At 44.3% G+C, this 24,250-nt stretch overlaps 3 protein-coding genes across 5 annotated transcripts; all 3 read right to left on the bottom strand.

Annotated features, from left to right (window-relative positions):
- Positions 1-262: 262 nt before the first annotated feature.
- On the bottom strand, positions 263-14,189 carry trip10a (thyroid hormone receptor interactor 10a). 3 transcript variants are annotated; one of them, XM_040191095.2, is made up of 15 exons: positions 13,787-14,112; positions 9,475-9,590; positions 8,878-8,934; positions 8,424-8,571; positions 7,728-7,790; positions 7,196-7,300; positions 6,977-7,105; positions 6,512-6,658; positions 6,205-6,393; positions 3,996-4,160; positions 2,929-3,038; positions 2,571-2,703; positions 2,306-2,394; positions 2,078-2,211; positions 263-1,797 (listed from the first exon to the last, which is right to left on the bottom strand). In XM_040191095.2, the coding sequence occupies exons 1-15, from the start codon at positions 13,808-13,810 to the stop codon at positions 1,646-1,648; spliced, it is 1,761 nt and encodes a 586-aa protein (XP_040047029.2). In that variant the 5' UTR covers positions 13,811-14,112; the 3' UTR covers positions 263-1,645. The 3 variants fall into 3 exon arrangements, with proteins under 3 accessions (XP_040047029.2, XP_040047030.2, XP_040047031.2); XM_040191096.2 differs by lacking the exon at positions 3,996-4,160 and adding an exon at positions 3,713-3,736; XM_040191097.2 differs by lacking the exon at positions 3,996-4,160 and having other exon boundaries at positions 13,787-14,189.
- Positions 14,190-14,280: 91 nt separating this feature from the next.
- LOC120828142 (vascular cell adhesion protein 1) lies at positions 14,281-19,429 on the bottom strand. Its single transcript, XM_040191512.2, has 10 exons — positions 19,242-19,429; positions 17,690-17,956; positions 17,277-17,603; positions 16,867-17,166; positions 16,534-16,782; positions 16,084-16,410; positions 15,757-15,993; positions 15,433-15,669; positions 15,063-15,329; positions 14,281-14,940 (listed from the first exon to the last, which is right to left on the bottom strand). Exons 1-10 carry the CDS (start codon positions 19,306-19,308, stop codon positions 14,750-14,752), a joined length of 2,469 nt encoding a protein of 822 aa, XP_040047446.2. The 5' UTR covers positions 19,309-19,429; the 3' UTR covers positions 14,281-14,749.
- A 139-nt stretch (positions 19,430-19,568) lies between these two features.
- angptl6 (angiopoietin-like 6) lies at positions 19,569-24,245 on the bottom strand. Its single transcript, XM_040191513.2, has 7 exons — positions 23,635-24,245; positions 22,700-23,196; positions 22,471-22,608; positions 22,178-22,379; positions 20,810-21,003; positions 20,276-20,546; positions 19,569-20,190 (listed from the first exon to the last, which is right to left on the bottom strand). Exons 2-7 carry the CDS (start codon positions 23,168-23,170, stop codon positions 20,006-20,008), a joined length of 1,461 nt encoding a protein of 486 aa, XP_040047447.2. The 5' UTR covers positions 23,171-23,196; positions 23,635-24,245; the 3' UTR covers positions 19,569-20,005.
- Between the last annotated feature and the right edge of the window lie 5 nt (positions 24,246-24,250).

The raw sequence follows: 24,250 nt of genomic DNA, 5'->3' as shown, positions 1-24,250 counted from the left end.
GTAATAGCAGTAAACCTTATTTGACCAGCAAAACCTCAACGCTTCCTTCCACCCAGTGATTCACTCATTTCCTATCACAAGCGCCCACATTTCATCACTGTGACACAATATACTCAAGTTCCCATTTAACGCTTCAGTTAAACATTTTTCATGTTCAGTCCTGTTCAGCAAATTATGTATTTAACACATTTTAGAGAAAAACACTAAAACGCCTGTACCTTTTACAAATTGCAAAAATGTTATACGACTAACGGACACCATGTTTGATTTAAATGTTTATTTTCCAAGTCCAGAAATGACAAACACTCCTAACTTTGAAATGTGCTTTACATTTATTGAGAAAAAAAAGTGTTATGAAAATGGTATATACACAATATGCTTTTACCCAAAAAGGCACCAAAGACACAAGCAGTTATCACTTCTCGCTGGTTAACAACATAAAAAACAGGACGTGGCTCGATCTGGAGACGATTTGAACGCGAATCCCCCCCCCAAAAAATGCATCTAGCAACATAATTAGAGAATATTTTCTCTCAAAATATAACACTATTTGAATGGTTAAAAAAAAAGGTAATAAGACAAAAGTGGTGTTGTGATTTCTAAAATATATATATTATTTACTACATAAATACAAAAGTCTTAATGTAGCACATTTTATGTGTGCATTATTTACTCCCTTTTGTGGCTAAAGACTGTGAGAACATTCGTAACACAAAATACAACTTCTGAAATTTGTATTCATAGAGCATACGTTCATAATAAATTATTTTAAAGTACAATTTTAAAGTTGTAACTATTAAAAAAAAAAAAAAAAAAAAGCTGTATGCCTGTCACTGTAATAGATTGAAAGTGGGATTTCGTATGGCTGAGATTGTCTGAACATTAGTGTCTTTTTACGGCTGTGATTTTGCCACGACGGGAGAGCCTTCCACGCGCCTCGTCTCACAAATTGCTAAAACCCAAAAGTGAAGCATTCTCCAACCCAAAACCGGACTCATCCTCGGGGGACACCGAAGGTCAACCATGAAAAAAGTGCCGGTGCTACACATCCTCGCAAGCGCTAGTGAAGCTAAGAAGTGGTATGCGGGAGCAAACGGAAAAACCGCAGGTCCGCTTTGAACTAAACATAAAAGGTAAACATCCGATGCAACTTCTCCTCCTAGGTTTTACTGGTACGAACACTCAGTGTAAAGATGGCAGCAGCACTCATCTTCCTCCTCCTTCTCTTTTTGTTCCTCTCACATTTCGAAGCAAATGCCTTATCGGGCTGCGGGGGGGCGAGGCGGACACTCGTACGCCGTCACATTCTTACACCAAAGAAATACGAAAAATGACTTTGACATGATATAAAAAGTATCCAAAAGTAAAATAACCTCGCGGTTGAGTAGGCTTGGGTGACTGAGATTACAACGACGTAATGTTAGCCATGAGGAAAAACACTCTCAGCGCCATTCCTCAGCCCATTTGGGGCACCTCTCACAAGAAATCAAAGCACCTTATTTGGATCTCCCTCTGCATACAACAGAGTATGCTCTGTTGCATACAACAGAGGTCCACAGTGCCGTGGCTTCTTCTTGGTCCCATGTGAAGAACTGCATCCAGCCTGATGAAGTGACCATTTCTTATCCTCCCGTTGACATGCGTGTCATTTTTTCAGGTCGATGGAGACGTAGGATGTAGGTATGTACCCTTCATCCCCATCGTTCCTACGGACACGCGTCCAGCCGTCCCCTTTGTCCTCCTCTACCACGGCCAGCACCTCCCCCTCCTGCATTGAGATGGTCCCTTCACTGGCGCCTGGAAGATAGAGAAACTATATGCTTTTTTTCCCCCAGTACTATTTAATGCATACAAGGAAACACAAGACCACAGAAAGTAAATTGTTGACTCATGATATGATTGTGACATTGCTCCTTTAAGAGTTTGACAAAAATGTTACTTCCCATTACTCTTCAAAATGGTTATATTGACAGACATACAGGGAGTATTTCCAAAGAAATAGCTGAAGTTTAGAGGGGACCGATCTAGTTTCATTAAGACATCTTAATCAAGTCCAATTAAAGAGCCTGTCACATACCAGGGAAGCTGTACATGGCTGTGCAATTCCCAATCGGAGCAGTAAGCTCCTCGTCCTCAAAGTCATCATCAAACTCTGCGTAGATGGCCTGCGAGGGATCCGGAATGCTTTCATCAGAGTGAGCTCCGTCAGGGCTGGAGAGGAAAAACATTAAAAGGTTTCCTTTGCAGAGCAGAGAACACATCATTGTGCAAAACACAACCATCTACGAGCAGAATTTAGTGTTACCCGAGTACATCGTGAGCTCCGTTGTTGTTGAATGTGTGAGATTTATAGTGCAAAGTCTCCCCTCGGCCCAAGGCCTCAGCCAGCCAGGCCTACACAAGAAAAAAAAAAAGATAATATATGAAGTACTGTTTATTATGATTCATTTAATGGTCAATATATAGACTCATGTTCATTTGTATAGCTCTAAATGCCACAATAAGCTTATGTCATCATGGTATATGAATAAACCTCGTAAATGTGAATAAACAACTGAGGGCCGGATTACCTCATACTTGACGCGCTCTCCTGTGAGCCGCTCCATATTCTGTGACGTCTGGCTGATTTGGGATGCCAGACTAGCAGGGTCTCCCATTTGAGGATTTTTCTCATAAACATCTTTCATTTTACCCAGAGCCTCACTGAAGAGAGGAGAATGCAGAAAGGGAGGGAGGGAGGGGGGGACTTTCAGTAGCAATTGGTTCCCTGCAGAGCTCAGAGTAAACAATTCAAACACTCACACAGACACCACGGAGTTATACACACTGATGTGCACACACTGATGTGCACATCATGAATATTATATCTACCCGAGACGGTTTTTAGTGTGCAGAAAGACACCCTCAGATACACAGAAAAGCACACACCTCTGGTCCACTTCCTTTTGCAGCTCTCTGCAGATTTCCTCTAATTTTTGTTGTAATCGCTTCCTGCGCTGCTCCGGAGGTAGGTGGGTAAAGTCCTCGGTCACCGTGGGCTGCAAGAGTTCACACACGAAGGGCGTTTTAACACTGAACTTCACAGTAACCACGAGGGGAAACAAACAAACAACAGAGGAACAAGAGGAACACAACACGTGCGGTTTGAGTTCAGCTCACTGTACAAACATCATCTCCAGAACTCCGAGTGACGTGTCTGTACGGCTCCTTAATGAACAGCCGGCTCGTGTACAGCAGCGAGCTGGACCTAAAACCCCCACGAGAGCGAGGTTATGAGAGTGTGCCACATCATACTCGTGATAAGGTCGCGACCTCGCTCCTCTTGTGAGACTTTGACAAATATTTCCCTCCCGGTTTCCTTCAAAGTGATGTAGCACACACTCTTAACGTTATACGGCAGAGAAACTACTAAGATCAAGGCATGAAATCTTGGACCCACTAAAGCATAGAGACAATTAAGGACACTTTGAAATTGGGTGTCCCTCTGTGCTACCAAGCATTCCTCCATTCCTCCTCCACCACCAGGTGGCCACCTCTTCAATACAGACTCGAGATGGCAGGCCTTATGCAACATAACATGATCGCTGCAGCTACTGCAGTTTTGTGAAGTGAAAGTGATGACAACGACAGGAGCGGTTGTAATGGAAAGGTGGCCATTTACATTTACACATCACACAACTGATAGCCCCCACACCACTTCTGTCCATATTACCGTGATCTTCTCTGGAGTAAACCTCTGAGGGAAGAAAGAAACTGTATGTGTATTGGGAATATCTTTAAATGTGCGAGTCCTGGCATTTTTATTATATGTTACAATACTTAGAAAGGCAAAGGACCACATGTAAGATCTACGCTGCATCTCGTAGTGTTGAAAATGTAAATTTCCAATCGAAAGGGTTCAGCCATTCTTACACGAGGTGGGAACAGAGGATGATGTGTGAGCCCTGGTCAGTGGAGCTTTCCTCAAACCCCAACGCTTCCCTCTGATGACTCACCGATCTCCTGAGCGTCCGGAAGGAAGAGATTCTGGGTTTGACTGTCTTATTGATCTCCTTCAAACAGTACGACAGGGGGTCCCGGCCAAACTTGGGGGAAGCGGGTCCGTTAGCGGGCGAAGGGGCAGGGGGTGACGAGAAAGGAGGGAGCGTGGACGGAGAGAGCTGGGATGGGGGGGGGCGAGACCCGAAGTACCAGCACCCAAGCATGAGGTATGCAGGATCGGGGAGAGGGGGGGGATTGGAAGGATAGAAAAAGAGGGACGGGGACAAAAACAACAAAAAGGTGACAAGGGAAAGAAAAAGACACCATCAACAACTCAAAGCACACCCACAAAGCCAGGAAGACAACGCAGGAGCAAAACCCCAACAACACGGAATTTAAAAGACAGAGACACAAAAACAAAGCATGACAGCGAGCAAACAACCACAGCTCCCCCCCACCAGAGCATCACGGGGCCCGACACCTGCAGTCAAACTGGAGCCAGGATGAAGGGGCTGAGCCGCAGAGGGGAGATGTTCAATTATTTTCATAGTGATACACAACCCATAATGGGTAAAATAATATGGGCTTCAGGATATTTAAGTGACAAAACGGACATTAACATTTTAAAGGATAAAACTGGGCTCATCTACATAGTGACTGATTATTATTTCATGCTTTTTAAGTGTCCTCAGTGAAAGTCAATAAATGTTTGTTTCATACATGAAAAGATTGGAGTCTGATCTCCATAGATATTATATCAATTGCTACACCATTGCAGTTGTCAAATATAGCCGGCTTAATTTCCCCAGTATCATTTGTGCATAGAATTGTTAAGGGCCGAATGGCTGCCTTATATAATCTCTTAGGAAGGGGTTAGGTTGAAAACACGCCTGGAGTAAACTACAGTAATACCTCAGCGTCAGTACAGCACGCCTGTGTGTAAAGGTAGGCGTGGGATCTATTAGCTAAATCACACAGGAGGCTGATGCTGTCCAGTCTTGTGAATGTCTGAAAAAGCCCTATAACAAGGTCCCCTGTGTAAATACTGAGAGCTGGAAGTACAGCACTATCATTATGTGAACATCTACAGGGTATGTGCTACTTTTATGAGAGTTATGGCGGTCTAAGTACAGGAGAGCGGCCATGTTTAAAGGGCCAAACATAAACCAAAAGCTCCCTGGAGCCATTAAAAGTCAGCCTCCTATTCATTCTGCTCCACGGGCCTGATTGCGAGAGCATGACTGGTGACACAGAGCAGTGTGCCACACACATGCACAGAACAAGAAGAGCACACAGCAGAGCACAGCCTGTACAAGACATGCAGAGAAAAGGGAGGCGCCGAACAAGCAAACACTGCATGGAAGAAGGAGGGGGATCGTTTAGTGTTGATGCAGGAGGAGGGAGGGTGGGGTGTGGGGGGCTGCTATCACCAGTTCAATTTTGGACCCCATCAAGAGTGCTCCTTCGAGATAAGATCCAGCATTGTAAAAATAAAATGAACTTGTACAAATACGAGAGAAAACGATCTACGGCATGCATGTGCGTGGTTGGCCCTGATCCAATTTGTATTTGACCCGGTAGACCTTGTGTCGTCCTGCTTGTTGTTACAAAGATCTTATTGTGAAGAGAGACATAATGCCTGGGCAGTATAATAGAAGCAGTGTGTTTGTGGATGCCTGTAGAGGAAAATACAATGTTGTTCAGGCCCCGTGCTGATGAAAGCACAAGCGCAGCAGAATGCTGACTGCCAATTTACCTATTGGAAACCAAGCTGCAGAAGAAGGGATAGGGGGGAGAGGTTGCAGGGGGGGTTTATGCACTCAGTCAGGGCAGAGTCATGCAAAGATCCAGTCCTACGGGTCTTGGTGGGGGGGGGGGGGGGGGGGTGTTAACGTTCATACAATAAAAGAGGTTCATGCATTTTTATTCTTAGCCTTAGAGATGAGACAGTTGTGTCTTAAGTGTGCTTGTGTGTGCCACTAACGCAGGTCCATCGGGGGACTTCCTGGCCCCTTCCTGCTGGATCTGTGGCTCAAACACTAAACATTGACGCTCCGACTGGCCACCTGCAGATTTTCAAATCTGCGGTCGTTGATTTTTGATAGAGAGGATTGCTGATGCATTCATTACACAATTACCACAATGCAAAAAAAGAAAATAGGATCTTCTCTCCTGATGAGGCCCAGTCATTAGCACGTGTCAGCCTAATGTGGAATATCTTACCTTACTCTTTTTGCTGAAAAGCCAAAAGTTTTTGCTCCTGTTCCTTCCCAGAATATCCATGGGGCCTTTAGGTGTACCCAGGCTACTTTCGGAAGAGGTTCGGTTGATGCCCTGACTGTAGTCCTCGAACTCCACATCTCCAGGACGTTCAAAGCCCGACTTGTTCTGCTCTATTACAACCATGGTGTCCTGCATTTGATGCAATTGTGAATAAAAGCGGTCAAGAGTTATTTTTGAAACGGATGGAGTTAAAACTAATTGGCTACATAAGTGCGTGTTTGAGCATTTTGTTTGTTGACCAACTCACATTTCTGTCGTTAACATTAGTGCCGGCTTTTGTAATGCCCTCCAGGCACTTGCCAATGATAGGCATCACATGCCGCTCTGTGTCGGAGAACAAAATGTAGCCTTGCGCCAACTTCCGTACTCGCCTCTCATCCAGGTCCTGCAATTTCTAGTGAACACACAGAGAAAGACGCTGAGAGACCAAAACTATTGAGGCTGAGACGAATACGCAACACGCAGTACATATTACAATTGAAGTCATCTATGATTCTAAAAACGCATTTGTTAATGCTCTGATGACAGCATCAAAGCCAGAACATAAGCATTTCGATAGGGTAAACAACATTGATTGATACAACTAAGGAGTTCTTAGCTAGTTTTGAGTCAATATGCGACTGCACCTTTAGTTTGTCAGATTTAAACATCCAGTTCAAATAAATGTAGTGGGGAAGTAACAGTCACATGTTGCTGGATGTAACTCACTTACATTGAAAATGAGAGGCATTTCATTAAAATAGAACTGGCTCTGCTCCTTGTTGTACTTCTGTAGCTGCGCGGCGTAGTCGTTCTTACACTCCTCCGCTAGGTGTGATCTCATATGAGCTTGCTGTTTGGCCTGGAACCACAAAGCAGATTAACCAAGTGCATCCGTTTCTACTTTTGATTATGACAAATGTAATGGTTTTATCCCCCCCCCCCTCGTTACTTTTTCAACGTCTGCCTTTGTGGCGTTGAGGTCTTGATCCGTCTTCTCGGCGTACTGTGCCGTGCGCTCTGCTTCTCTCCATTCCCTTTCAAAGCGCTTTTTACTCTGGTGTGCAGGAAGAAATAACAGATAAAGGAAAAAATAAAACAGAAAGACCATGTTCACTTATATCCGCTGAGTGAGGCTATTGGCTGAATATTTTTGCTAATTTTAAGCACAGCATTTCTTTGTGTTTTTCTAAAGCAACTGAGATGGAGAGAACATTTCCAATCATTACATGTAGTGATGACAGGCTAAAGATAGAGAACTGCTTTCCATTCTGTTCCCCTGTTTTTACTGTAGACAAATATAGCCACTGAACCAGCCACATCGGACGTGCAGTCATTTTACTACAATTGGCTTTCATGGTGGACCCAACAAGGACAAAAGGGACTTTAAAAATATATATTGAACAGCACTTATCACAATAAAAAGCGGACTCATAAAACTGATGAATGATGGACTTCTTTTAGGATTCGGTGTCGCAACTTACACTGTCCAGCTGCTTGTAGGTGCTCTCCAAACTCTGCTGGGCCCTCTTGGCCTCTATCAGATACTGCAGACATTCATAAAAACAGGCCGATTAGGAAGAGGGGAGGCGGGGGCAGAGGGCAGAGAGACAGGGGAGACATGTGCAGCGGCAGACACTGAATAAACAATGACCTCCTAAAGACGCACAACGAAGCAGACAAGAAAACAAATACCAGCGTGTCCGCTTGAGACATCGCGTCTGCAGAGAGAGCCTGTACACGGCTGCAGGGCGCTGCAGTCCAATGGGGCGGAGCCAATGCATTCCTGGCACAGGATTTGCACACCCCCGCTTCAACCACAGCCCCCCCCCCGTTAGGCTTCCTTCCTGCCACAACAGTGAGATCTCCACTCCTCCTTAAATCTCCCTCTACTCTCTCCCCCCTTTACGTTACACTCCTCCTCAGCTGTGTGTGTGCTATAGACGCATACATCATAATCAGCAGACACTTAGAATAAAACAGTTTTGATAATAGACCTATGATTAAAACCCTATGATAGCAGAGTAGACAAGCTGGAAGTGTATTAGGAGGCAAACAACAAAGCTGTGGTGGGGGAAAAATGTGGACTCCACATTTAGTCCCGAACACACCATTTCACCCGAGACAACAGAACGCTTGGTATGCTCGCAGCTGCAAAGACGGTCTCCTGGTCAGCTCACCATCTTTCGTTCCTGCTTGAGCTCCTGCAGGTACTTGGTGAGATCGATGCAAATGTTCATCATCAAATTCTCAGCGATCAGCTCCCGCTGCCCCGCGTAGTCATTCATCTCGTTGACCACGTCCAAAAAAGACTGGTAGCTGGAAAACCTGCCATTTAAGAGGAGGAGAAGAGATGATACAAACACCGGCTCAGGGAGAAGTTGTAATAAGAAGCTTATTCCTGCTTCATTCTAAGGGGCATTTGAACACACTGCAGCATATTGACCAGGTGATTCCTCAGCCTTTGAAAGGTGATATTATTTACCGGTCAGTTTTGTTTTTGTATGTTAGTTAGTTTCCTCCGTAAGACCTGAACCTGAAGCTTATAGCAAGGGCATAAATCCTAATTGTCCAAGCGAGCACAATTGCAGCCAATTAAGTTTTCTCTAAAAGATATGCTTTGCAATGGCTTACCTGCTATCTGGTTCATCTTTGCCGCTTCGTTTCAGGTTATATTTCTTTGAAAGGTTCCTGTGGACAGTGAAAGGGCATCAAAGGAATTGGAATACAAATATGTGAACATTTCCAATAGGAAAAGATGGGTGACAGCGGAAGAAAGTTCACTGAATTAAACTCTCCTTATGCAAAACACTGGGTTTTTTTACGCAGTTGAATCAAAAACAGCAGTCCTCCATGAACCCATTAAAATAGCTTTTTCTTCCTTCTTGTACTCTCTCTCTCTGACCACATCCTGTCCGTCATGTGCTAGTCTGCTCCCACTTCCTCTCCAGCAACGCTCAGCACTGCAGCAGATGTGGGCACGGAGACCGGGGGACAACCGAGAGAGGGAGCACACTGCGGCTGGAGAATGAGGCCAGTGTCTCAGAGACAAGCTAGATTCGGTATCAAAGTAGTCATAAGACCTCGCGAGCATTACATAAACAACCTTTCAACATGCACACACACACACACACACACACACACACACACACACACACACACACACACACACAGATATGAGGGAGAAAGCACAAAGAGGAGGGTGGTTGGGGGGGCAGGAGCGAGGCCTACCGTAGCTGTTTGGCGTAGTTCTGCTCAATCTCTGTCCTTTCCTTCACAAATTTCACATACTTCTCCACCAGCTCCAGGCCAGACTGTGTGTGCTTCTCAATGATGTCATATTGGTCCTGGAGAACAAAGCATGAGAGACAAATAAGGAAAAGACATCAAGCCAACACTCTGCCGAGCTGCGTACGCAACAGGAGTGAACCTCCGAGTAATAATGCACAAAAAATCTTGCCAAATGATCTCTAGACTTCTTCCCAGCTTTAAATCGCAAGACTTTCACGTCTTTAAAAAGAGAGAGGACGGTGAAAGGACAAGCCTCTGACAAGCCAAGAGTCAATCAGGATTGTGAAACAATCAGGGCCTGTTCTGATACATCTCCATAGAGTAATGCAACAATGCTACAAATTTCATGAAATGACAAATACAGAGGTAATGTAGCTATTGTACCCATTTCATGACTGGTTCCAACATCATAAACCCCTCTGCCGCAGTGCAAACCCAATCTGCTGAGCGCCTTTTCCAATGGTACAGAACGGGGGAGGTATATTCGGTTACTCTTCCTCGTTGGTTCTTTATTGGGGCAAAGCACTTTCTGACAATTTCAGGTTCAGACAAGTCCCCTAAGTGTTATGAGAGGATATCTTCACCAATATTCGCTCACCCTACACAACATCCCCGAGCTTTCTTTGTTGGTGTCTTTGGTGTTGAGGAAGGGGCGGAAAGGATTGCTGACAAGATGGGCGTTGATTTACAGCACCTCTCCTGCCCTACTGGTAAAACTGAAAGAGGCAAGACCTAAATGAATGAGACAACGTCTTGCCTAATCACAGAACACAGGTAAAGGTTAAGACAGAGGACTGCAGCCCAACCCCCACAGCGGGAGTAATGACAGATAATAAAGCCAACTTCCAACTGAAGATTGTCCTCTTAGACGTGGAAAATGATTGGACTTAAGAGAGAGAACAATAATAGCAACAAAAAGGCAGGGTTTTAGGACACTGCATGGTTCAAATACAGACTACTTATACCTCAAAAGCTTTAAATGTGCAGTAGTTGTCGGCATCTAGTGCAACCTCACCACATCAACAGAGCAGGAGACGAAGGCTGCAATCATCTACACTGACCATTAGGCATGGGACAAAATGGAAAGGCTATGTCACAGCTCACCAGGACGAAATAAACATGTGGTGTGTTACATAAATAGTAAGAAAGAAAGTTCAATATAGTATTAAACTAGTAGCCAAGGCTGAGCAGCACTGCACCAGGTTAACTGGGAGAGATGTTTTGACTTGTTGATCATAGCTTACTAAGAGGCACTTATGCATTATTGATGAGTGTGCAAACAAATGTCAACAACTACTGTGCAGATTGACGGGGCGGTCTGATTCTGTCAGGCGAGCTGTGGTGGGTGGAGCATCTGTGTAAGTGGGCAGGTCCAAAAACCTTCACGTTATCTGCCAGTTCTGCGCCCATTTCAATTATAAACACTTTCGTATTCATACACATGATGAACAGGTGATCAAATTCTTTAGATTCAGGGAAGATGTGCTAGACAGTGGATGCAGCCAGGTGTCATTACCAGTGCTTCCAATACTTCAGATGGAGATGCACAAAGCACTCTTTGACGTGAGGCTTCGACAAAGCGTCAGTCGGTGACAAGTCGGATGGAGAATGTGTTGGCAAACAATTTATACATCAAGATGAAATGTTCTTGCCCATACCTAATTAGGATGTAATGTGGAATCATCATTATAGCGGTTATAAATATATTTTTTTAGGGAGTCAGTCATTGTGCCTTTCTAAGATTTGCAGGAATTTTGTAAGGAAGTTGCGTTCCAGGGTCGTGTCGAAAAACACATTTCACTTGATAGTTTTGCTATCCTTCTAGTGCCAATGGTAAAATAGAAATACATCTCACAGTATTTGGGTGATGCAAGTAGCAGTGTGTAACGGTAATCTCTATAAATTAACTGACTGCTGAACTCAAAACAAAAGTGCTCCAATTAGAGAAAAGCCAATGTCATTAAACGGTGTTAAAAATAGACACTGTAGCTTTCAAGGACATAATCATTGTCTCGTCGAACACCAGTGGCTGTCTCATCTACTGCGATTTATAACCATTTAAAGCCAGAGTGAAAACGATCGTTCCAAGTCTCCATAGGCTGGGTTTGCACTGAACATCCAAATGGTTTGTGTGGGAAAATGCCGACAACCTTCAAATGCTTATACTTCAGATTGAACAGCAAATCACACATTTCTGGTCAAGATCTAAGTCATTTAATTATTACTTCCTTCCATATGATCTAAACATTTTGAGCAGCTTTTCCATATTGTGACGCATTCCTCAGGGACATTTAGTAGCATCAGACGTGTCCTTCGCACTCCATCTTCAGAGCGTTCCTGTAATACCAGAGAGAAAGCTGGTATCCAGTGAACGCCACATAACTTCAAAGTCACGCTGGAAGTCACCGACCTACAAGGCTCGGGTGGATATTTAAGCCCTGAGTCACCCTCTCTTCTAAATATTCGGGGCTTGGCCTGACCAGACCTGTCACTGCTGTTCTCACCATTGGCCTGGTAGCCCTCACTAGCACGGCCAATGCTCAGCTACTGATCTTGCACTCTGCAAACTGCTGCCTTAAAATAGCCTTGGGATTAACGACAATCAGGGGACGGACGCCATTGAGCTGATTTGACCCAAGGGATGACTCTCCCACCAAACGTTAACACAATTATGCCTGCAGGACTTAGTCTAAGCAGGCAGGCGAGGCCACAGCCAAATAAACCTACCTACACAATCTTGAGTCAAATCATTTCTATTCTATATTGGCTGAAGAAGGACTGCGGCCTGTTGAGTGGAGACTTAGTAGTGAAACAACTCGACAAAATAAACGGGAAAGCCGCGACAGAGACTCTATTACTGAGATACAAATGTTTCTCCTGCTCAATCAAAGTAGGGCAAAACTAATTAGACTGTTGCACCAGCAGCATGCAGGATGGAAAAGGGACTGGGGAAGAGGCCTAGGGGGAGACTCTGGAATGAGGTCACAACCTCCCATCGTTTGCAGTGCTCCATTTTACATATTCAGGTTCCGTGTGAATGTGCATGGGGGAGTGTTTGCAAATGTGTGGCGGCATCGCCATGGCACAGCCATCAAGGTGATTTGTTATGCTGTCCGATTTTAAACAGGGTTTGTTCTTGATAGGGTCACTGTTAAGAGGAAATACCTCACAGATTACTATTTATTTACAGACTCTAAACTGCTTGATTTGTTTTGACCTCGGGAAAAGTCCCTCATCTTATAAAGCTGCCAGCTGATCGGTCAGCCCAATGAAAAGAATGGTTTGAAGGTGTGGTTCAAAAAACCCTCACCTTCGAGTCAAGATGTCTTTAAATCAGTGCACTGTTAATAAATAAATACATAAATAACCATGCTGCACAGGTGGACACACAAGGACCTCGGTCAGTGTTGGCAGGATTTCATCTCTATGGAAGCAAGAAGTGGCAGCCTGTAAAAAGTGAGGCGTCCCACTGGGTACAACCCACCTCAGCACACCTATTTATGCCGCATGAACTGCATTCTGGCACCATTTTCACCCTGGCTTCAACATTCATAGTTAGGATTACAAGAGTGTGCATGTAGAGACAGGATATCTAAGCACTGCTTATTTTCTGTGTTTGTATGAATGATAAATGTGCACGTGACAGATACATTATGTATTATTTCTAATGTACGCTTATCTGTTTGCTATATTTTATTGTACATTTCCATAATCTCTGTTTTTAAACAGTGTTTATTGTTATGCCTGATTCCAAGTGTGTGTGACGTGCTTGGCAATAAGCAGGTCTGATTCAGATGTGATTAGGCAGAAACAGACACTTTTGCATGCAATATAAAGTTTTGAATTCCAGTAACTTTACAGCTGTTTGTCCCGTGCGCTGCAGATATCCTTGAATATTTTTTTTAGGAAGAGAAGAAGACCAAAATAAAAATCCATGTGCAAACGTTGATCAAAGACAGATTGTCCACAAGAGCAACTTGTCGGTGTGTGAGCTTCTGCGAACCCGCTCTTTGTTTCAACGACCAAACGCGAAAGAAAGCTCCGCGCAAACGGAACCGCATCCCGTGCACACTTTTGCATACGTTTGCACCGTTTCGCCCCATTCTTCGGAAACGAGTCCTCTCTAAGCAGGACGTTCCGCCCGCGTTGCCCTCGCGCTTTCTCGGCGGACTCTGTCTCCTCGGATATCGGTTCCGTTTTCCCTTCCTTGACAACCCGTAACTGCAAAAAGCAAGCCGGAGGACGGACTCACCCAAAGCTCCGTGCCCCAGTCCATGTTCGGCTCGTCGGGCCGAGCTGTCCGCCTCTACCGAATACAAAGAACTTCTCCAAAGTTCTCCAGCGGCCCGGAGCAGGTCGGCCCCTTGGCAAGTCACACAAACCCCGGGGTGATAAATCGTGACCGCGACGCGGTCCGGTTTCTGGTTTGCCTCAACAGATACTGCAAACCGGCATCATAGTTAGTTACTTTAATAACCCTGGAAGTCGTTATTCTAGTTTGCCTAAATATTTTTCATAGCGAAGTAAAGAGGGATAAACTAGCTTTCACATGCGCGTCACTCCCAAATCCTAAGTCTTAAAGGGCCAGTGCACCGAACCGCAGGCGGCTCTTCCCACAGGAGCGTGCTGCAATATTTACGGCCATTAGTTCTTTCGTTGTTGTTTTTAAGTGTCCCTGAGCAAGGCATTGGGCTCCTTCGGCTCAATAATCAACCAATCAGATCTTCATAAAACTGATGCTCCATCTCACTGCCTGACGCTTGTTTTATTATGACGAGTTTTTCATCTTAAATTAGGATTTTTACAAGGCTTTCAAAAATCATTCATTATGTTTATTATGTTTGTACAGGGATGTTACTCTTGATGTGACTAACATGTCCATGCGAAGATGTTCAGAAAATAGCTTGTACAGTTCAATACAAATACAACACATTAGCGCACTAACTATATTGAGAATTAAAAATGTTGTCTAGGTTGGACTTTAAAGTCCTACAAATAAAAATTATTCTTCATCGGTAGCACATTTCAGCAAATCTACCGCTCCTAATTAGTTGTTTAATTAGGTAACATTAATAGTAACCTAACATCTTATATGCCAAAGTTACACATATATTGTACATACCATATTTACATTGCATTCTTGTCATAAAGGACAAATTGCATTGCATTCATTCCCCACTGATGTTGATGTTCAGGCATTAGTTTGTTGCATGTTCTAAACCGACACCCCGTTAGGCTGAGTAGTCATCGGGATGCCTGATCCATCATTGTCGGGTTTGGCTGAGACGAAACTATATTGTCCATGTGTTTTGTGATGCTGGGCAACGACGATGGCGATGAAGACGATGACGAACACCAATAGAATTATCAACCACCAAATGGCTTTTCCAACGACGGGCTTACAATCTGTAAGAAAAAATAAAAAACATGAATTTAAAATCACTTATTGATCCCCTTAATTGCAATGTTTACATCAGCGATGATTTTCCTGTATATATTTCCATATTAGTTCTGAAAATAGTCAATACCTTTCACTACCAGTGTGACGGTTCTCGTCACAACCGTAACGTTATTCGTAGCATCACAGATGTAAACACCAGCATCGGTAGACGTGGCTCCCGCAACAGTGATGCTCTTTTGGCTCCCCCTGGTGGTCACGGTCACGTGCGCTTTAGAACTGTTCCTCCACTGGATGTCAGGGGGAGGATGGCCATCAGCACTGCAGCCGAAAGTCACGTTGTCACCCAGGAACACGTTCACCTCCTCGCTGTAACTCTCAGTGAAGACCGGGGCGTCTGCGGAGAGACGGGTGACAATCAAAAAAAAGAAGGAATGATATGATTCCAAATCCCTTATGCCAACAATGCAACAGATAATATCCAAAAGTATGAAACGTACACAAAACATCAACACGTAGCCTGTGACTGGCACTTCCATGTTTATTGATTGCCAGCAGTGAGTATATTCCTCGATCATTCTTTGTCCAGCGCGTCAGGGCAGCCACTTCTTTTCCTCCCTCTACCTTCTCCCCCACAAACCAGCTGACATTGGGCTTAGGCTTTCCATCGGCTTCACAGTGGACAATCTCATTCTCGCTGACCTCGTAGCGATCATCACAGGTAAACGAAGGGCCATCTGTGAATATCAAAGACGCTTTTCAGAATGAATAACAAAAAAGGAAACGCCAACTCATACCCATCCAAGCATGTCTGATTCACTTACATTCGATTGAGACAAGGACAGAGGTGTTGATGGAGCCGAGGTGATTTTCAATTTGAGCTGTGTACTCTCCAGATTGATCCCTGGTGAGGGGCTGAGACGCATTGATCAGTTTTTCTTTATAGTACCACTTAACTGTTGGTGGAGGGTTCCCAGCAAAGTCACAGGACAACTTGTCAATACTGAACTCCTGCTCCACACCAGCGTAACTGCCTGGGCATGTTTTGACCAGTGGTTTATCTAAAAAAATATATCAGCATAAATGATTCAAAATCAGTCCGGTGTGTAAAAAAGAATGACAAGAAAAAAATAGACAAGAGGACAACTCACAGTGCACAACGGCCTTAAACGGGGATGAGCTTTCAGTAGGGACACGCTTTGGTCCATTTGGTCCTAGGTGCAGCTTAGCGTCACATCTGAAGAGTTCTCCATCAGAATCTCTCTCAGGAGTGATTCTGAAGGTGGAGGAGACATGTACCGGGATCTCGCTGGTGTCATTAAACATCTGTGTTTCAACAATTTCATTGCCGCGGTACCACGTCACTTTGAGCTTCTGCACAGGAGCCACATTGGTGATGTCACATTTCAGCCGGTACTCTGTGCCCTCCACCATCGGCCCTTGATCCAACGCAGACACTGACACGCTGTCTGGAGTCTCTGCAAATAAAGGAAAATATTGCAATCACAATTGAAACGGAAATAATATCTGTTTTGAAGTGGCAGAGCAAGTGCACAGTAAATACGTAAATACAGAATATCATGTTTAGTACTTGTACTCACTATAAAGAGTGATTTTTAGCATCACAAAACACTGGTTGTCTTTAGTATTAAGGTAGCACAAAGGGTCCGTGGCCCAGTCCTTCACTTGGTCGACTGTCCAGATGGTTACATTTGTTTCAGACGCTGTGGCTCCAGAAGGAGCCTCCCAGCCCATTCCTTGTAAACCTTTGGCCGATGTGCTGCATTCAACTTCGGCTGGATCTCCAAATCTCACCACGATTTCAGCAGGCGTCAACACTAGAGGGCAATCTGCCATTCGGTAGTAAACATATTCGATCAACAAAGATATTGGTGATACATATTGTACATCTGTGCTAATGGAAAAGAGTCTACCTTTTGGTGTGGATGGTTCAGGGGTGGTTATGGCTGAAGGGGCTCCCATCACGTTTGTTTTCATCCCATAGACATCAAAGAGCTTAGTTGTGTTTCCCAGATAGTTGGAAGCTGTGCAGATGTATATTGCATTGGTTGCTAAAGTGATGTTGAGGTCACTCGTGGTCTCCATTAAATTCTTCCCATCAAGTGACCAGCTAAAGACAGGAGCAGGGCGCCCCTCAGCTTCACACTTCAAGGTGACGTGATCACCCTCATTCCCATCGACATACTCAGTTTGGTTTTTGAGCTCAGCGGCATCTGAAGAGGCAAGCCAAAAGCTTTTCATTACTTCAAATATTTACATCATGGAAAGCGATCTCGAGGAAAGAATCAATCTGTTTATCTGGGAACAACAAGCGTTTACTCACAGTGCACAGAAACCGCGTGCACGCTTGAATTAACCGCAGGTTTTGATCCATGTTCCCCAAAGTCCAGATGAGCCCCACAATGAAACTGAGCTCCGTTTTCTGCTCTGCTGAAGGTGGCTGTCAGAGTGGAGGACTCACTTGCTAGTCCTTTGGTTGCGTTTAAGTGTGTGAAGTTGTCCGTCCTGATGGTCTCACCGTCTCTGTACCAACTCACAGTCAGGTGTTGGACAGGAGCAACATTGAGAACATCACACTGCAGCTCGTACTGTGTGCCTTCCAACGCAGATGCATTCTTTGTCGGACCCACAACGACTTCCTCTGGATTCTCTACCAAAACAAAATGAAATACTGATTTTTGCTTTTGCTGTTTTTTTTTCTTCCATTAGATATTTTTCATTTGAAATTCAACTTACGGTATATTCTGATTTTTAGCTCTTTACGGCAGCTGGTGTTGTTCAGCTGTTTCACGCACTCTGCAGTCACATTCCAGTCTGAGAGTGTCACGTTCCATGTTACACTATTTTCATATTCTGGTTGCCATTGTGTGTTTCCAACCATCCCGTACATCTCAAAATTGTCACTGTCTGCGCTGGAACAGTTGACAGTCACTGTGTCTCCATATTCTCCCAGAACCTCAGGCGGATTCAGGATGAGCTCCGGGAGGCATTCACCGTCTGCATCTGTTGTGAGACATGGGGGCGTTTTTATTGAGCTTTCAAGGTAAACTGACACATTATACACGTCATGACGGCGACGTTTGTCATTATTTTAAACTTTAAGAAATTTGTATTATAGTATTGCTAAAGTATTATCATGAGCCTAATTTTTGTAAACAATGACGGGATGAAAAACCTTGATCAACACAGATATTAGTGATACATATTTTACATCTGTGCGGATGGAAAAGATATCACTGACACATTATAGGCCTACACGTCATGGCGAAGATACGTTTGTGATCATTTTAAACTTTAAGAAATTTGTATTGTATGAAAGTATTAAGTAATTTAAAGCATTGGGATAGTGAGATTTGCAGCTTTTTGAGGATTTGTGTTCTTTTTATACCGTTTGAAAAATCACCCGTGCTGCCGGGATTATAGTTAACCCACTAAACTGTTGCGCACTCTTTGTTACCAAATGGACTCCTCCCAAAACAGCCACAAGCCAGTATAGAGGAAGTTTTTAAGCACCTAAGAATAACCCCTCATCTGTTTCAAACCCCCAAAGAAACGTTTTACCTAGAACTTCAGAAATGAAACTTAACTTAACATTCTTGGAAATAGTCACATTTTCCGGTTTTCTTCCTTTCTTCTACGTCATCCATAACATTACATGTTACATTACATGTCATTTAGCTGACGCTTTAATCCAAAGCAATTTACAATAAGTGCATTCAACCATAGAGATACAAACTCAGACGAACAAGAAAAAATTATAAGTACAATTGAAGTGCTACAATTTGTTAGTGTTTTTAGTCAAGGTAAAGTCTGAAGAGGTGTGTCTTTAGTTTGCGGCGGAAGATGTAACGGCTCTCTAACCGCCCCACCATTTCAGAGCAGCATAACAGCATCTCACCAACTTAATTCTTTTAAATAGTCAATTTCCATTTTTCTTCCTTTACATTATCCATAACAGCATCTCATCAAAAGTATTTACATTATTCTATGCAATTAAATATGTTGAAACCAAACCAAAAATAATAAGTTCAATTGGTTATACTCAAACTGATGGAGATGAATACTTAGATAAACATAATATATTTGAGATTGAGGTGAATTCTTGAGCTGAAGTGTCTGTATTTTAACAACTCAACAACTTTCTTATTTTCCATCTTATTTTACGTCCATCACCATCACCGCTGGAACTTGAAGCGATTGAACCTTTAAGCAAGCGGAAGACGCCTCAGTCTTAAGACTTTGTTCTATATACTCAGCACGGACACACACATAAGTCAATATCACTCACCACACATTGAAAAAAAGAGCATGAGGAGGCCCAACATCTTGAGCGGTAGCATGGTAGCTGTGAGCATGTCTTTCAAGATGGACCAGCAGATGTGTCCAGCTTCAGTATTTGAATACGATTAATCGTGCACAGAGCTGGCCCTGGTGACGAACACGTGCTTAGGGTGATGAAAGGAAAGTAATTCAACGTGTTTAGAACAGGAAACTGTAAAAGGAACCACGTCACCAGTTTCCTGTCTGTGAAGACACATTCTTATTCGTCTCCACCCTGAGGGATATTGTGCATCATTTCAATGTCCCCTTTTCTATTCATTAGGGAAGATAACTATTCAGAAATTGGCCATCGTTTTATTTAAAAGTACATAACACATTGAATATAATGAAATATGAAATTCTGGCAGGAAATTGCAGAACAAGATAGGTATGTCAACACAGAGCAGAGAGTCAATGTCCAATTATTTACCATATGAACACATCACTGACTGATCTGTAAACAACAAGTGTTCATTACAACTGGCTCAGCACTGTACAAACATTTAACAGCGGACTAAATATTGCAAACAAACGTCACGCGTGAGCAAACTGTTCGGTCATTGGTCCAATTTTAATGCAGCTATAAATAGACTTTTTCTTTTTAAGTGTGGGCGGTTGGGGGTGCATGAACCCAGTTGGGATGTAGAAGGGGGTGCGTGGCCTAAATGGTTTGGGAACCGCTGATTCAGAGCCATCTACAGCTGCCTGCATCATATATCCACGACACTACTGTCATGTGGGTTTGATCATCATGGAAACACGTTTGAGAGAGTAGGACCCTCCGTGGAACTCGGCCCAGTAGACCCCGTCCTGGTAGCGGCTGCGATAATGTCCCCCCCGATACCACACACCGTTCAGATTGGAGTGGGCGCACATATGGTACCACCAGCCTCCCTTTTGGTAGTGAGCGCAGTTACCTGGGGACACAACAGGAGGAACGAACATGTTAACAGAAAAGGCTCGACGGAGGGCTGACAAACAGAACCAGCATGAGACAAATACCCGTGTAGCCGTCCTTGTCTCGATCCAGTGTCGTGAAGGCCTTATTGTTGTGCCATGAGAGGGAATCCCCTGCACTGCCGTGGTACTGTCCTAAACGCAGTCTGTACCAATCGCTCTCTGGTTCGAGGTGGAAGCTGTCGTACTCGGCAAACACCTGCCGGCCCTGCCAGTCTTCCAGAGCCACTCGCAGCTTATATTGGGCCTGTTTGGTCAGCCAGTAAAGGTGTTCCAGGCCGAGCCAATACTCTCCGTCTAGGTTTCCAAAGCCTTGCTGTAACACACAAACACACATGTCTAATCTGAGAAAAGTACTCATTCAGTGATCATCTGACTGTTTGGCCTTATTGAAATATTTTAATAACTATAGCAAAGAATGTCGCATGGATAATCCGGACTCTTAATCTAATGCCACCACTGGTCAACATTTCAACTTCATCCAGTAGTTTAGTTTATGACCAAACCTACCGACATTGCCATCAGCCTACAAACTGATTATTAAATATCAGCACGCTGAAACTCTAAAATAAGGACCACCTTATATTGCTCCCACGTTCTGAAGAAGTTGACCGACCCATCCTGTCTCCTTTGGATCACCGTCCACCCTCCCTCAGCCCGACTCTGCTCACACCAGGCCTGCAGGAGGCGGTTGGCGCTCTGTGGACGGAGCAGGTAGATCCCGCTGGTGGTCTCACCGGATTCCAACACATGCTGGCAGTCGCGCCACGGCCCTGAGAGGGGAGAAAGTATATATATATATATATATATTTATATATGTATATACAACCAAGTGAGGGATAAGGAACCATAACAATACATGCTATATAAAGATATATGCTGTAGTTTAACATTTATCTGTAACCTTTTGATGAGACATTAAATATCCCAAAAAAGGATCACACAGAATAGCATAAATGCTTGATTTGATTAAAGAGTTAGTGAGATAAAGAGATTCGGGGGAATTGACAGCAGAAAAACGGTTAACTTGGCTTAGCTGTTCCTCAATGCTAAATTAAACAAGTAGACTAAGCTTTGTTTGAGGGACGGCCCACAGTCTTAGACTTTACAAACCCCTTCTATAAGGTATCAGTTTGTCACAGCCTCCTCTAGAGATCAACTAATCAGTAGAAACCAATCTTTTCTAATAACCCTTCAAATGTATTTCATTTGATGCCTTTTATTGCTTTTACACGTGCAGACTTAAAGACAGTGGGGGCAATCACAAGTGTGACAGTTAAACAACGTCTTGGAATTCTGTTTGTCTTAGCGTCAGTAGAGTCTCACAAACACAGGCACCTGCTTATCTTTTCACAGCCGAGGAATTCTTCCCCCCAACGCATGTTGAGTGTCTCATGTCAGTGGGATAAGAAGAACATAGGAACCTTCACTGAGAAAATGTGTACATGAAGGAAAATCTACGACGCTGAAGATCAATAGTCACCCCCCGACAAGCATTTGGAGTTTGTACTTGTTCACAGGGACAAGATGATGCAATGCACATCCTTTCATTAGACAAGCGTTGCAAGAGTTGAGTCACACACTTGCACGAGACACTTCTGCAAGGTTCTGCTGACTCAAATACCGCTGAAATAGAATACTTTGTCACTTGACATATTCTAGTTCTAGAACATGGTATCCATGCCGTTTAAAGATCCAACAAAACGCTCTGGTTCAAGAGCGAGTCTTTCAAAGTCCTCTCTGTTGTGATAACAGCTGCCAGCTGTTTGTGACTTTGTTTAGGCATTCCCAGGGAGATAGGCTTCCCACCAGAAGGTCACTGACTCCTTCAGCCTCTGCTTTATCAGAGAAGATAAATAACCCTGACAGAAGATTGATGCGCGTATACACATAGGTTTGAGTCTAACCAAGCACTCCTGCTTGAGGACGTGCTTTGCGTTCATGTACCTGGAGTCTTCGTGACAGGGAAACTACTGAATGGAGGGTCCGTAGGAGAGTGGGCTGTGCTGGCGGGGAGGGACGCAACCGCTTTTTCCTGCGGTAGAGGAAGAGCACTTTGGTCCCTTTGAACATCGTTGGCCATTTTGCTGGCGTCGGAGCTGTGATTAGGGTGCACGATAGACTGGCTTTTTGGCGGTTCAGTCGCCACCTGTCAAGACCAACACAAAAGCAACACCCTCAGTTCCAGTGTTAAAACCGTGTGTACGTTTGCAACATGCAGACCACAGTTTGTTCCCTACCAGAGAGGCCTGCGGGGATCCCCTGCAGTGGCACTGCTTCTCCAGACGAGCTATAAACTGGTTTTGGGAGCTCAACATGGAGGTGAGGGCTGCATATTTCTTCTCCAGCTCCCTGTAGTTACTGGAAACCTGCAGCGCCTGACATGTCACACCGACCATAGCACAGCAGACATCAGGATGAGTGTGATGGCGATGATACGGTGTAGATGATGCAGTGTCCTCTGCTCACCTGTGTTGTAGCATTTAACAGGACACTCTCCACCCTCTGCTGCTCCAAAGCTCGGTCTCTCTTTTGAATGACTTCATGTAGCAGCTGGGCGTAGAGCTGGGCAATGCGAGAATTCATGCTGTTACTCTCTTTGCGCAGTCCTCTCACCTCCATGGCGAGGGCGCCCTCCTGCTCCAGCTGGCCGTGGAGCTCCTGCAGCTGCTGCTGCTGCCGTCGGAGCTCCGCTCGCAGCGCCGCCACCTCCGACCGGTTGGCGGACGCAGACTGCGTCTTCAAACACAGCGCACCAGTCAGTTTTTGTTGCGGGACAATGAAAGTGTAGGAGCAACGGCCTCCTTTTGGATCTGAAGGTCGCGAAGAAGCTTTCTGAGTGTCATCGCCACGAGCCCCGGCCTTCTGTCCTCCCGCTCCTGGTATGTCCACACAGAGTGTAAAGAAAAGGGTCAGACCTATTGTCAGTGTCTTCTCCATGAATGGGTTGAGCTTCTGAGGATGCCCTGGAAGCAGCAGAGATGACACGAGAAGAAAGCACATAAATACAGACTGAAACAAAGACATACACTTTGATTTCAAAGGGTTTTGTGGGTCTTGACTGTTCACCAGATGTTGCTTTTGCATACACACAAACCCCCCTGGCTTGAATTTATTAGCAGGTCAACACTGAAAGGACAACAGTCAACATCAACCAGCCAGAGTCAATATACTTCCAGACACAACGACCACGGTCAACACCGTAAGTACATCAATCAAAATAGGTAAATATTGACATCTGGCACCAGAGTCTCACTGCATGCAACACTTATTCAATTTAAAAGATAGATTTATTGATTTTAACATGATTTAACAAGCATGTGAGCTATTTAGCCTAGTGGAACTTTTGAGGCCATAACCAGTTGGTTTTGATCTACATTGAGGTGGAGTACATATCGACTTACCCCAACAGCTGAAAAGTGTTCAGGAGGTCTTTGTTTTGCTCCAGTGTTTAGCTGCAGCTCCCAGGATGCATAGACGTAAAATAAAGGCTAACGCATTTTGAAAAAAATCCCACGTGCAGGAAGAGTCACGCGACACTTCTTCCAAATCAAAGGTTGTCCGTGTTCTTCCGTGGATGTTGACTTGAACCCAGGTTTTGTACGCAGCTAATATTCCTCTCCTTGAGGTTCTGTCTCAGGATCCGTGAAGAGGGAGACAACTAATTACAAACCACAGCCGCCTCCTTGTAACCCGCTGTTTAGCTGGACGTCTCCTCCCTCTGACATCAACCTTCAATCCTGCCACAGACTCTATATTCCATAAGGAGATGAACTTGTGTGGTAATCCTCTGCAGTGATTTACACAGGGTATAATAGTTTTGTCTATGGCTGATTCCACAAAGTGTCATGAAATAATGACAACTGCTGAGGAGGCGTTCTTGTCTAGTTTTGTCCCGCCGGCAGTCCAATGATCATCGAATAGGACAAAGAAAAGCAACATATTTTCCATTCTTCAGCTAATCAACTAATCGACTCATCTCTTCCACTCCAGTTTAAAGTTTCGCCTTGCAACTGAAAC

The sequence above is a fragment of the Gasterosteus aculeatus genome, chromosome 11, assembly GCF_964276395.1.
Source record: "Gasterosteus aculeatus chromosome 11, fGasAcu3.hap1.1, whole genome shotgun sequence".
Taxonomy (NCBI): domain Eukaryota; kingdom Metazoa; phylum Chordata; class Actinopteri; order Perciformes; family Gasterosteidae; genus Gasterosteus; species Gasterosteus aculeatus.
The sequence above is the reverse complement of the archived record's forward strand: the minus strand, read 5'-3'. Positions and strand labels throughout refer to the sequence as shown.

What these genes read in the sequence shown, in the direction of transcription:
- angptl6 (XM_040191513.2), bottom strand. Translation starts at nt 23,170, where the DNA reads ATGGAGAAGACACTGACAATAGGTCTGACCCTTTTCTTTACACTCTGT. An exon ending in TGTTAAATGCTACAACACAG is followed by an intron (nt 22,609 to 22,699) that starts GTGAGCAGAGGA and finishes GTGACATGTCAG; the next exon opens with GCGCTGCAGGTTTCCAGTAA. An exon ending in AGACAAGGACGGCTACACGG is followed by an intron (nt 20,191 to 20,275) that starts GTATTTGTCTCA and finishes TTGTGTCCCCAG; the next exon opens with GTAACTGCGCTCACTACCAA.
- LOC120828142 (XM_040191512.2), bottom strand. Translation starts at nt 19,308, where the DNA reads ATGCTCACAGCTACCATGCTACCGCTCAAGATGTTGGGCCTCCTCATG. An exon ending in TGAACCATCCACACCAAAAG is followed by an intron (nt 16,783 to 16,866) that starts GTAGACTCTTTT and finishes ACCGAATGGCAG; the next exon opens with ATTGCCCTCTAGTGTTGACG. An exon ending in GCTACGTGTTGATGTTTTGT is followed by an intron (nt 15,330 to 15,432) that starts GTACGTTTCATA and finishes GTCTCTCCGCAG; the next exon opens with ACGCCCCGGTCTTCACTGAG.
- trip10a (XM_040191095.2), bottom strand. Translation starts at nt 13,810, where the DNA reads ATGGACTGGGGCACGGAGCTTTGG. An exon ending in CAAAGGCAGACGTTGAAAAA is followed by an intron (nt 7,106 to 7,195) that starts GTAACGAGGGGG and finishes TTGTGGTTCCAG; the next exon opens with GCCAAACAGCAAGCTCATAT. An exon ending in TTTTCAGCAAAAAGAGTAAG is followed by an intron (nt 4,161 to 6,204) that starts GTAAGATATTCC and finishes CCCCCATCCCAG; the next exon opens with CTCTCTCCGTCCACGCTCCC.